Source organism: Babylonia areolata, chromosome 6 (assembly GCF_041734735.1).
Source record: "Babylonia areolata isolate BAREFJ2019XMU chromosome 6, ASM4173473v1, whole genome shotgun sequence".
Taxonomy (NCBI): domain Eukaryota; kingdom Metazoa; phylum Mollusca; class Gastropoda; order Neogastropoda; family Buccinidae; genus Babylonia; species Babylonia areolata.
The window spans coordinates 1,296,545-1,310,611 of NC_134881.1; the positions used below are offsets into that span (position 1 = coordinate 1,296,545).

General features: G+C 44.1%; 1 protein-coding gene across 2 annotated transcripts in view; it reads left to right on the top strand.

Annotated features, from left to right (window-relative positions):
* Positions 1-14,067, top strand: part of LOC143282640 (E3 ubiquitin-protein ligase listerin-like) — a 78,238-nt gene that overhangs the window by 19,379 nt on the left and 44,792 nt on the right. For both annotated transcript variants that reach the window (XM_076588288.1, XM_076588289.1), the window contains 5 exons: positions 1,265-2,017; positions 5,719-5,941; positions 7,706-7,860; positions 9,671-9,752; positions 12,201-12,354. In XM_076588288.1, the coding sequence (XP_076444403.1) occupies positions 1,265-2,017; positions 5,719-5,941; positions 7,706-7,860; positions 9,671-9,752; positions 12,201-12,354 (1,367 nt within the window). The remainder of the gene's footprint in view (positions 1-1,264; positions 2,018-5,718; positions 5,942-7,705; positions 7,861-9,670; positions 9,753-12,200; positions 12,355-14,067) is intronic.

Genomic DNA, 14,067 nt, shown 5'->3' on the forward strand with positions numbered 1-14,067 from the left:
TTGGGGGTGATGAAATGAAGGATGAAAGGTCATTTTGGATGACTGATGACTTGCGCGATGAGTTTGTTTAAAGTGAAGAGGAGTTGCGCAACGTCAACCTCACTCTCTCGTCCGGGTCCACCAATTTCCAGTGGCAAGACTAAGTCGAGACGACTGGAGGATGAGCACGGATGCAGTGGATGACCAAGATATCCTTTCGGTGTCTCATCTTGCTCTCTGCACTCCACAGTGCGTTGCTGTAACCGCCTTCCTCTCCGTTGAACCGATAGGTTTCTTCCGCAGATTCTGCCGGATCCAGACTTCGCATGCATGGGTAGACACACCCCAGGGGCCAACTGCGTGTGGCATGCACACAGCACAGTGGAGCTAGATGGCCGTCGGTGGCTCTCCTGAGCCAACGCCCTTTTATGGATCTCCATAAAGGTGTCTAGCCACCCACCTCACCAGTCCCAGAAGGGAGCGGTGGGAGTGCCGGTTTAGTCGCCGGCAACCCGACCCTGAACAGGTTGTACTGGATTACAGGTTACCAGTAGCAGATCTAATGACCTGACCTGACCCTAAACACAGTGGTAGGCTATGGTAAAACACAGTGGTAGGCTGTGGTAAAACACAGTGGTAGGCTATGGTAAAACACAGTGGCAGGCTGTGGTAAAACACACAGTGGTAGGCTATGGATCAGATTGGCAGGTGACAGAGTGGGTATTGATACAAGTCTCCTGAAAATGGGAGGTTTATCTTTCAAGTATCAACAGTGTGCTTGTTGTAAATGTGTTTGATTCACGAATGTGATCTTTATGCAGACATGAATTAATTTCTGCTAAGGATACCTGAACTCGATTCTAGCTTGGTAAAGTTTTTTAAAAGTAGGTGATCAATTAATGAAGATATCATTTAGAACAGTTACTTGTTAGTACATAACTTCTAGTAGTCTAATACATTTTCTTCACATTCCATAACATGTAATTTGACCAGAAAACATTATGGTATATCAACATAACATATCAACATCAACATGACAAAGGGTTGTTCCTGGCAAAATTCTGTAGAAAACCCACTTCGATAGGAAAAACAAATAAAACTGCATGTAGGAAAAAATTTTTTTTAAATGGGTGGTGCTGTAGTGTAGTGATGTGCTCTCCCTGGGGAGAGCAGCCCAAATTTCACACAGAGAAATCTGTTGTGATAAAAAGCAATACAAATACAAAATACAAATGACCTGTGACAAGTCTACATGAGAACCGTGTTGTGTTTTTGTGTGTGGCAGCTGTTGCCCATCATGGAAGCGTCGCTGTTTGACCCCAAGCCAACCCTGTCCCGCTCTGTCCTCAACACCTGTGTGTCGTCCTTCCTGAGGACAGTGGCGGCCAACCCAGACACCTCAGCTCTGGCTGCTGTCTTCTGGACACACCTCTCGGCCGATGTGGTCGAAATGTTTGAGAGCGTGGGGTCTGGCGAACAACAGAGTGTGCGCCCGGACAGAATTGTGACGTTTGCCAAAACCTTGCTGTACCCCCAGCAGGATGCCTCCTCCATGGTCAGCGGCGGTAGTAAAAGTGAGCGGGTCAGGTTTGCTGGGAATGAGAGCAGGCGTGAGCAGAACGTGTGCATGGCAGGGGAAGTGTCGGACGAAGTGAAGTGTTTCGTGAAGAAGGTGGTGGTGGGATCCCACAGACTGTACCAGAAGGACGGGCAGACCATCCACTTCAAGCTTTTCGTCGACCTCGCCAACCTCTACTTCCCTGAGGACATGGCCACCTTTGTGCTCCACTCACTGGAGAGCCAGGGCGACAGCTGTGCCGGAGCAGGGGAGGGAAGTGCGCAGGCAGGGGAGGGAAGGCTGGAGAGTGTCGTTGTTGTGGACGCACACAGCAAGGTGATCGATGTGTTGGTGCTGCCAGTGCTGGGAGGAGAGGAGAGAGGGGAGGAGGTGGTGGACCACAGCATCACGCTGCTCTTCGCTTGCCTCCCCTACCTGTCCAAGAAGAGAAGCACAGACGTGTGGGACAGCGTTCTTCAGGTCAGTCACCCAGGCACAGCATGCTGATAGGCAACACACAGTCACCCAGGCACAGCATGCTGATAGGCAACACACAGTCACCCAGGCACAGCATGCTGATAGGCAACACACAGTCACCCAGGCACAGCATGCTGATAGGGAACAAACACAGTCACCCAGGCACAGCATGCTGATAGGCAACAAACACAGTCACCCAGGCACAGCATGCTGATAGGGAACAAACACAGTCACCCAGGCACAGCATGCTGATAGGGAACAAACACAGTCACCCAGGCACAGCATGCTGATAGGGAACAAACACAGTCACCCAGGCACAGCATGCTGATAGGCAACAAACACAGTCACCCAGGCACAGCATGCTGATAGGGAACAAACACAGTCACCCAGGCACAGCATGCTGATGGTTTTCAGTTAGACAACACACAGTCACCCAGGCACAGCATGCTGATAGGCAACACACAGTCACCCAGGCACAGCATGTTGATAGGCAACAAACACAGTCACCCAGGCACAGCATGCTGATAGGCAACACACAGTCACCCAGGCACAGCATGCTGATAGGCAACAAACACAGTCACCCAGGCACAGCATGCTGATAGGCAACACACAGTCACCCAGGCACAGCATGCTGATAGACAACACACAGTCACCCAGGCACAGCATGCTGATAGGCAACACACAGTCACCCAGGCACAGCATGCTGATGGTTTTCAGTTAGACAACACACAGTCACCCAGGCACAGCATGCTGATGGTTTTCAGTTAGACAACACACAGTCACCCAGGCACAGCATGCTGATAGGCAACACACAGTCACCCAGGCACAGCATGTTGATAGGCAACAAACACAGTCACCCAGGCACAGCATGCTGATAGGCAACACACAGTCACCCAGGCACAGCATGCTGATAGGCAACAAACACAGTCACCCAGGCACAGCATGCTGATAGGCAACACACAGTCACCCAGGCACAGCATGCTGATAGACAACACACAGTCACCCAGGCACAGCATGCTGATAGGCAACACACAGTCACCCAGGCACAGCATGCTGATAGACAACACACAGTCACCCAGGCACAGCATGCTGATGGTTTTCAGTTAGATAACACACAGTCACAATATGCTGATGGTTTTCAGTTAGATAACACACAGTCACAATATACTGATAGTTTTCAGTTAGACAACACACAGTCACAACATGCAGATGGTTTTGAGTTAGACAACAAACACAGTCACAACATGCTGATAGACAACAAACAGTCACAACATGCTGATAGACAATAAACAGTCACAACATGCTGATAGACAATAAACAGTCACAACATGCTGATAGACAACACACAGTCACAACATGCTGATAGACAATAAACAGTCACACAGTCACAACATGCTGATAGACAACAAACAGTCACACAGTCACAACATGCTGATAGACAACAAACAGTCACAACATGCTGATAGACAACACACAGTCACACAGTCACAACATGCTGATAGACAACAAACAGTCACAACATGCTGATAGACAATAAACAGTCACACAGTCACAACATGCTGATAGACAACACACAGTCACACAGTCACAACATGCTGATAGACAACACACAGTCACACAGTCACAACATGCTGATAGACAACAAACAGTCACACAGTCACAACATGCTGATAGACAACAAACACAGTCACACAGTCACAACATGCAGATAGACAACAAACACAGTCACAACATGCTGACAGACAACAAACACAGTCACAACATGCTGATAGACAACACACAGTCACAACATGCTGGCAGACAACAAACAGTCACACAGTCACAACATGCTGATAGACAACACGCAGTCACAACATGCTGGCAGACAACAACAACATGCTGACAGACTACAAACACAGTCACAACATGCTGACAGACAACAAACACAGTCACGACATGCAGATAGACAACAAACACAGTCACAACATGATGATAGACAACACACAGTCACAACATGCTGATAGACAACAACAACATGCTGATAGACAACAAACACAGTCACAACATGCTGACAGACAACAACAACATGCTGACAGACAACAAACAGTCACAACATGCTGATAACAACAACATGATGATAGACAACAAACACAGTCACAACATGCTGATAGACAACAAACACAGTCACAAATTGCTGATAGACAACAACAACATGCTGATAGACAACAAACACAGTCACAACATGCTGACAGACAACAAACACAGTCACAACATGCTGATAGACAACAAACAGTCACACAGTCACAACATGCTGACAGACAACACACAGTCACACAGTCACAACATGCTGATAGACAACACACAGTCACAACATGCTGATAGACAACAAACAGTCACACAGTCACAACATGCTGATAGACAACACACAGTCACACAGTCACAACATGCTGATAGACAACAAACAGTCACAACATGCTGATAGACAACACACAGTCACACAGTCACAACATGCTGATAGACAACAAACAGTCACAACATGCTGATAGACAACACACAGTCACACAGTCACAACATGCTGATAGACAACAAACAGTCACACAGTCACAACATGCTGATAGACAACACACAGTCACCCAGGCACAGCATGCTGATAGACAACACACAGTCACACAGTCACAACATGCTGATAGACAACACACAGTCACACAGTCACAACATGCTGATAGACAACAAACAGTCACACAGTCACAACATGCTGATAGACAACACACAGTCACACAGTCACAACATGCTGATAGACAACACACAGTCACACAGTCACAACATGCTGATAGACAACAAACAGTCACACAGTCACAACATTATTGGAAATCAGGCAACAAACACACAAGCTTCAATGCAACAAAGTTATGTAACTTGTAGCTACGATCACTTATTGCCTGACTTTGGTTTCTTTTAGATTAGTCTTGGACGCCGGTCTTTTGTGACGACTGCTGTCTGATTCTTTATGGTATCAGAACTTCAGTTATAGAATTCACCACATTGTGCGTTACTAAGACACAGAATGTGTGTAATGACGACACAGAAATCACCACAGTTTATGTAGTTATGACATAGAATGTGTGTAGTTACGACACAGAATTCACCACAATGTGTACCTATGACCGAATATGTATAATTATGACACAGAATTCATCACAATGTGTGTAGTTATGACAAAAAATGTGTGTAATTACGTTCACCACAATGACAGATAATTCACCACATTGTGTGTAGTTACGACACAGAAATCACCAGAGTGTGTGTAGTTAGACAAAGAATGTGTGTAATTATGACACATAATACACCACAACGTGTGGAGCTATGATACAGAATGTGTGTAGTGACGACACTTCTTCTCCTTTGTTCGTGGGCTGCAACTCCCATGTTCACTTGTGTATACAGGAATGGGCTTTTATGTGTATGCCCATTTTTACCCTGTCATGTAGGCAGCCACACTCTGTTTTCAGGTGTGTGCATGCTGGGTATGTTCTTGTTTCCATAACCCACTGAACACTGACACGGATTAATTTAATGTGCATATTAAATTTTGATCTTCTGCTTGCTTTTACACACGAAGGGGGTTCAGGCACAAGCAGGTCTGCACATATGTTGACCTGGGAGATCAGAAAAATCTCCACCCTTCAGCTGTAGTTATGACACAGAAATCACTGCACTGTGAGCAGACGGTCAGCGGCACAGGGGCGCTGTGCTGTCTGGTGGAGAGGGCGCTGGAGAAGCGACGCATCATGCCGCAGGTCTCCGGCTGGCTCAGCTCTGCCTGCCTCCACGCCCGCCTCCGTGACCTGGTGGCCGTGGTAACCTCCCAGCATTCCACCTTGCCCACAGAGGAGCTGGAGCAGGGCTGGAAAATGATCTGCCTGGTGCTGTCTGCCAATGATGACAGTGGTGAGAAACGGCGAATGGTCTGGGGGAAGTGGTCTGGGGGGGTTGTGGGAGGGAATAGCTAAGACTTTGATGAGAAGATTTGTAATAACTTTTGTTCAGTGCTAAGGATAAGACAGCATTAAAGACATATTCAAAAGATTGTCCCATTTACTGGCACTGAAGACACCAGTGGAGTCATGGCCTAGAGGTAACGCGTCCACCTAGGAAGCCAGAGAATCTGAGGGCGCTGGTTCAAATCATGGCTTAGCTGCCGATATTTTCTCTTCCTCCACCAGACCTTGAGCGGTAGTCTGGACGCTAGTCATTCGGTTGAGACGATATACCGAGGTCCCATGTGCAGCATGCACTTAGTGCACATAAAAGAACCCACAGCAACATAAGGGTTGTTACTGGCAAAATTCTGTAGAAAAATCCATTTCGATAGGAAAAACAAATAAAACTGCACACAGGAAAAAATATATAAAAATGGGTGGTGCTGTAGTGTAGCGACTTGTTCTCCCTGGGGAGAGCAGCCCGAATTTCACACAGAGAAATCTGTTGTGATAAAAAGAAATACAAATACAAATACAAATACCAAGTATCTTCCTCATTGATGCCTAGACATAATTTGTGTGGTTGAGCCAGATTACAGAACTTTACAAAAATATTTTATTAAGAACTATGGAGGTCGTATATGACTGTTAAATATCTTTCATCCATGAACTGTAGGTGTAAGTGTCTTTAATCCAGAAGTGTAGGGGTGTCTGTGAAACAGAATCATGCTGATAAACATCAGCAATGCATAGTGATATACAAGCATGCTCCAATACACAGTTATACTTGTAAGCATATGTAATCCAAAATAATATTTAAAACGAAGGATTTTGATTGGAGAATTACAGGTATGTATCCAGTCCACAATGAAAGACAGGAATGCTTTTAACCAATTATCATCCAGAGTTGTAGGCATGCCTTCAGTGTGCTGTCATAGTAATCCATGTGATTGTAAGCATTGTTCAGAAAACTAAGGCCTTCAGTCTGCTGTCATAGTAATCCATGTGATTGTAAGCATTGTTCAGAAAACTAGGGCCTTCAGTCTGCTGTCATAGTAATCCATGTGATTGTAAGCATTGTTCAGAAAACTAGGGCCTGCAGTGTGCTGTCATAGTAATCCATGTGATTGTAAGCATTGTTCAGAAAACTAGGGCCTGCAGTGTGCTGTCATAGTAATCCATGTGATTGTAAGCATTGTTCAGAAAACTAGGGCCTTCAGTCTGCTGTCATAGTAATCCATGTGATTGTAAGCATTGTTCAGAAAACTAGGTATGCAGTGTGCTGTCATAGTAATCCATGTGATTGTAAGCATTGTTCAGAAAACTAGGTATGCAGTGTGCTGTCATAGTAATCCATGTGATTGTAAGCATTGTTCAGAAAACTAGGTATGCAGTCTGCTGTCATAGTAATCCATGTGATTGTAAGCATTGTTCAGAAAACTAGGGCCTTCAGTCTGCTGTCATAGTAATCCATGTGATTGTAAGCATTGTTCAGAAAACAAGGTATGCAGTCTGCTGTCATAGTAATCCATGTGATTGTAAGCATTGTTCAGAAAACTAGGTATGCAGTCAGTTGACAGTTATATTTATCCAGAGTTATCTAGAATTGTGAGTATAGGTTCGGAGTGGTTGTAACCTGTGTTGATAACCTATGATTTTAGGTACATGCTTTCAGTCCTCAGTGATAGAAATCCACATTTGTAATCTGGAAGTGTAGTTGTAATTACCCCAGAGCCGGTGTTTCCTGCTGAGTGGATAGCGGACATCGTGAGCAGCGTGTGCCAGGAACTGAGGACGCTGGCATCGCGGCCCCTGGGCCAGCAGGAGATCCAGGTGGCGATGCAGTTTGTGGCAAAGGCTGCACTGACCTTCTTCCAAAACCTCAAGGTGATGATGATGATGATGGTGATGATGATGATGATGATGGCGATGATGATGATGATGATGATGATGATATGGATACTTATATAGTGCCTATTCTTGGTCGGAAATCAAGCTCTGACCACTTTACAAACACAGAGTCATTCGCACAACAGGCAGCCTACCCTAGTAGATCGGACTAGGTTATGTTTTTTTGTGTGATTATATTGATTGTATTCGTAGATGATATGCTGTGTGTGCTGGTTATGGTTTTTGTGTGATTATATTGATTGTATTTGTAGGTGATATGCTGTGTGTGCTGGTTATGTTTTGTGTGATTATATTGATTGTATTGGTAGGTGATATGCTGTGTGTGCTGGTTATGTTTTTTTGTGTGATTATATTGATTGTATTCGTAGGTGATATGCTGGGTGTGCTGGTTATGTTGTGTGTGATTATATTGATTGTATTGGTAGGTGATATGCTGTATGTGCTGGTTATGTTTTGTGTGATTATATTGATTGTATTTGTAGGCGATATGCTGTGTGTTTTTGTTATGTTTTGTGTGATTATATTGATTGTATTGGTAGGTGATATGCTGTGTGTGCTGGTTATGGTTTTTGTGTGATTATATTGATTGTATTCGTAGGTGATATGCTGTGTGTTTTTGTTATGTTTTTGTGTGATTATATTGATTGTATTCGTTGGTGATATGCTGGGTGTGTTTGTTATGGTTTTGTGTGATTATATTGATTGTATTTGTAGGTGATATGTTGTGTGTTTGTTATGTTTTTGTGTGATTATATTGATTGTATTTGTAGGTGATATGCTGTGTGTGCTGGTTATGGTTTTTGTGTGATTATATTGATTGTATTCATAGGTGATATGCTGGGTGTGTTTGTTATGTTTTTTGTTTGTATTCATAGGTGATATGCTGTGTGTGCTGGTTATGGTTTTTGTGTGATTATATTGATTGTATTCATAGGTGATATGCTGTGTGTGCTGGTTATGTTTTTTGTGTGATTATATTGATTGTATTCGTAGGTGATATGCTGTGTGTGCTGGTTATGTTTTGTGTGATTATGTTGATTGTATTCGTAGGTGATATGCTGTGTGTGCTGGTTATGTTTTGTGTGATTATATTGATTGTATTCGTAGGTGATATGCTGTGTGTGCTGGTTATGTTTTTTTGTGTTGCGGACGGTGGGTGTGTTGGGAGGGTAATGGAAAGGAATTATATTTATTGGTGTTTTAGTTCCAGAAATGAGCAGCTGCTTTGAATATTGGTATTTGAACTGAAGATTGATCTCTCTTGTGTGTGCAGCCAGTTTGAATATTGGTATTTGAACTGAAGATTGATCTCTCTTGTGTGTGCAGCCAGTTTGAATATTGGTATTTGAACTGAAGATTGATCTCTCTTGTGTGTGCAGCCAGTTTGAATATTGGTATTTGAACTGAAGATTGATCTCTCTTGTGTGTGTAGCCAGTTTGAATATTGGTATTTGAACTGAAGATTGATCTCTCTTGTGTGTGCAGCCAGTTTGAATATTGGTATTTGAACTGAAGATTGATCTCTCTTGTGTGTGTAGCCAGTTTGAATATTGGTATTTGAAGCACTGATTGTTTTGTCTTCAGTGTGTGGTTTGTGTGTGTGTGTGTTGTGTTTGTGTGGTTGAGCATGTGCGTGCCTATAAGTGTGTTGCAAAATAAATGTCAGCATAAGGTTTGGAGTTCTAGGGAACGTTCATTTTTCTCGCAAAACAAGGTCTCTGCAGTGCAATATTTCAGGTTGAAGTATGCTCCGCCTATCTTAAATCCATGTGGTTTAATTTTGCAGATGAGTCTGTGCCTGAGTGAAGGACGTGATGTGATTGTGGCGTTGTTAATGGCTGACCTGGACTGCAGTCTGTCCATATCAGGTTTGGTTCATGGCTCTTAGCATCGGTTGTGTGTGTGTGTGTGTGTGTGTGTGTGTGTGTGTGTGCATGTGTTGTGGGAATAAAGCGTATTGAATTGTGTGTGAAGGTGTGGGGAACATGGTTTTCTGTGAAAATGTTGGCTTTCTGTGTGTATGTGTGTGCATGTGTGTGTGTGTCTATGTGTGTGCATGTGTATCAGTGCATGTATGTGTGTGTGTTGGTTGTGAATCACCATACTTTGTCTCAGTTACAAATGTATATTCATGTTCATATTAAACTTTTGCTTGAAAAAAATTTTTTACAATAGTATTTCTTTTAAAACAATAATGATAAGTAAAATGAACAAAGTGAAAAGATTAACAAAGGTGGTGTTACATTGATAATGACATAATACCAGTAATTTTTTAGGTGACATGATTGAAGATATCAGAGCAAAGAACACATGATTCCAAAGTTAAATGCATAGCCACACAAAGTCAGATCAAGTAGACTCAGTTAGCTAAATGTAGCACAAAATATGGAAAATGTTTGGGAATTGGGAATGGATCATTATGAATAAAATTCAAGTGCAGTGTGTTAGGGTTGGTTTTGAAAGCAGTATGATTTCAAGTTGTGCAAGGTAAAGTTCCATGACATGAAACGAACGATGAGTGCCTGAGTGCAGCTCTCGGCCAGGTCTACCTGTGTGTGCAGCCTGTTGTGCAAGTGACTGTGTTTGCAGTACACGTAGAGCTTGGTCTCTGACAGAAGATTAGTGTGTGTGCACTACACTTAGAGCTTGGTCTCTGACAGAAGATTAGTGTGTGTGCACTACACGTAGAGCTTGGTCTGACAGAAGATTAGTGTGTGTGCAGTACACGTAGAGCTTGGTCTGACAGAAGATTAGTGTGTGTGCAGTACACGTAGAGCTTGGTCTCTGACACAAGATTAGTGTGTGTGCAGTACACTTAGAGCTTGGTCTCTGACAGAAGATTAGTGTGTGTGCACTACACGTAGAGCTTGGTCTCTGACAGAAGATTAGTGTGTGTGCACTACACTTAGAGCTTGGTCTCTGACAGAAGATTAGTGTGTGTGCACTACACTTAGAGCTTGGTCTCTGACACAAGATTAGTGTGTGTGCAGTACACTTAGAGCTTGGTCTCTGACAGAAGATTAGTGTGTGTGCACTACACTTAGAGCTTGGTCTCTGACAGAAGATTAGTGTGTGTGCACTACACTTAGAGCTTGGTCTCTGACAGAAGATTAGTGTGTTTGCACTACACTTAGAGCTTGGTCTGACAGAAGATTAGTGTGTGTGCACTACACTTAGAGCTTGGTCTCTGACAGAAGATTAGTGTGTGTGCAGTACACGTAGAGCTTGGTCTGACAGAAGATTAGTGTGTTTGCACTACACTTAGAGCCTGGTCTCTGACAGAAGATTAGTGTGTGTGCAGTACACGTAGAGCTTGGTCTCTGACAGAAGATTAGTGTGTGTGCAGTACACTTAGAGCTTGGTCTGACAGAAGATTAGTGTGTTTGCACTACACTTAGAGCCTTGTCTCTGACAGAAGATTAGTGTGTGTGCACTACACTTAGAGCCTTGTCTCTGACAGAAGATTAGTGTGTGTGCACTACACTTAGAGCTTGGTCTGACAGAAGATTAGTGTGTGTGCACTACACTTAGAGCTTGGTTTGACAGAAGATTAGTGTGTTTGCACTACACTTAGAGCTTGGTCTGACAGAAGATTAGTGTGTGTGCACTACACTTAGAGCTTGGTCTCTGACAGAAGATTAGTGTGTGTGCAGTACACTTAGAGCCTGGTCTCTGACAGAAGATTAGTGTGTTTGCACTACACTTAGAGCTTGGTCTCTGACAGAAGATTAGTGTGTGTGCAGTACACTTAGAGCTTGGTCTCTGACAGAAGATTAGTGTGTTTGCACTACACTTAGAGCTTGGTCTGACAGAAGATTAGTGTGTGTGCACTACACTTAGAGCTTGGTCTCTGACAGAAGATTAGTGTGTGTGCACTACACTTAGAGCCTGGTCTCTGACAGAAGATTAGTGTGTTTGCACTACACTTAGAGCCTGGTCTCTGACAGAAGATTAGTGTGTTTGCACTACACTTAGAGCTTGGTCTCTGACAGAAGATTAGCACTATGTAAGTATGAAGAATGATGATATGATGACTGGAACTGTCTCTCCACCCCCCCCCCCCACCCTCCTCTAGGGGAAGAAAAACAGCATGCTCATTAACCAGTCTAATGTGATATAAATGGAAGATGAAATAGTACAGGTTCTGCTCTGGAATATTGTTCACAGGGCTGCATTTAAGATAAAGCAGCCTACAAATAGTTTGTTTTATATCCATACCTAGATCGATCACTAAATCTACTGTTGGAGAAAGAAGCATAAGAAAAAAGATGAAGAATGATGATGACAATGACTGGAGCCATCTCTCCACCCTGTAGGGGAAGCAGCATGCGTTGTGCGACAGGCGTGGACGGCAGGCCTGGGACTGGCGGTGCTGGGAACAGGGGGCTTCCTTCAGGATGGCAGCATCCTGTCCGCAGTCTGCCGCATCGTGCGTGACGCCCTGCTCACCAAGACCCACACCACTGACCAGTCAGTTGATTTGACTTCATCCATTGTTCTGAACTTTCCCTTCTGCAGCTGTGATCAGATCTTTTTGGGGGGGGGGGGGGTTGCTCAGGCATACCTCTGATGTTATACCATAACAAAAAGAAACATGGCAAAGTCATTGTATGACAGAATATGAACACAATCTTCATCATGTGTTTTTTTTTGTTTTTTTTTTCAGTAAGTTGTTGAGATCAGATCTTACAGGGGTGGTGCTCAGGTATACCACTGCTATTATGCCATAAGAAAAGTGGAAAAATCATTCTATGACAGAATATGAATACCATCTTCATCATGGTTTTATTTGATTTCAGTTGTTGTGATGCGATCTTGCAGGGTGGTTTCAGGCATGCCACTGATGTTGTATCAATTCAAAAGAAAAAGAAATTTAGCATTGTATGGCAAAGTATGAACACAGTCTTGGTTTTGTTACATTTCATGGTTTCAGGCATGCCACTGATGTTGTATCAGTTCATAAGAAAAAGAAATTTAGCATTGTATGGCAAAGTGTGAACACATTCATGGTTTTGTTACATTTTATGGTTTCAGGCATGCCACTGATGTTGTATCAGCTCATAAGAAAAAGAAATTTAGCATTGTATGGCAAAGTATGAACACAGTCATGGTTTTGTTACATTTCAGTAACTTGACTTCATTGGTCGTTTCCTTCTTCTTTTGTGTTCGTGGACTGCAACTCCCGCGTTGGCTAATGTGTTTGAATGGGGTTGTTTTACCCATGCTGTGTATGCAGCTGTGCTCTGTTTTGAGGGGTGTGGGGTGTGTGTGCTGGGGATTATGAACTGAACGGAAGGACCGACATCCTCAGCACAGTCTGGTCCGGTCTGCCTTCAGGAGCGTAATGGTCAACATATGTCATGAACTGTGCTGTTTGGCAGGTTTTGAGGTTTTTTGTTGTTGGTGTTTTTTTTTTCCATATTTTTCTTTTCTCAGATGTGACAGGGATTTATTGTTGGGCAGTCCTGATACAGCCCTGTGAGGTTTGGCTGGACTAAAAGCAGCAGTGTCAAATAGGGGGATGCTCACTCAGTCTAGCTGCATGACTAAGCAATTATTGTTGTCAGCAGTTAGCAGGCAGTGTCCTAAGAGCGTTAAATCAGAACAGGCACTACTGAACATCACTAAAGTGACTCACCAGCAGTGCAGAGTCTCCTCTTGTTTGTGGCTTCTTGGCAATGGTTCCCTGTGGACTGCTGGTGCTGGGACTGTGTGTGGGAGACATGGTGATGGTTCCCTGTGGACTGCTGGTGCTGGGACTGTGTGTGGGAGACTTGGTGATGGTTCCCTGTGGACTGCTGGGACTGTGTGTGGGAGACATGGTGATGGTTCCCTGTGGACTGCTGGTGCTGGGACTGTGTGTGGGAGACTTGGTGATGGTTCCCTGTGGACTGTTGGGACTGTGTGTGGGAGACATGGTGATGGTTCCCTGTGGACTGTTGGGACTGTGTGTGGGAGACATGGTGATGGTTCCCTGTGGACTGCTGGGACTGTGTGTGGGAGACATGGTGATGGTTCCCTGTGGACTGCTGGGACTGTGTGTGGGAGACATGGTGATGGTTCCCTGTGGACTGCTGGGACTGTGTGTGGGAGACATGGTGATGGTTCCCTGTGGACTGCTGGTGCTGGGACTGTGTGTGGGAGACATGGTGATGGTTCCCTGTGGACTGCTGGTGCTGGGAC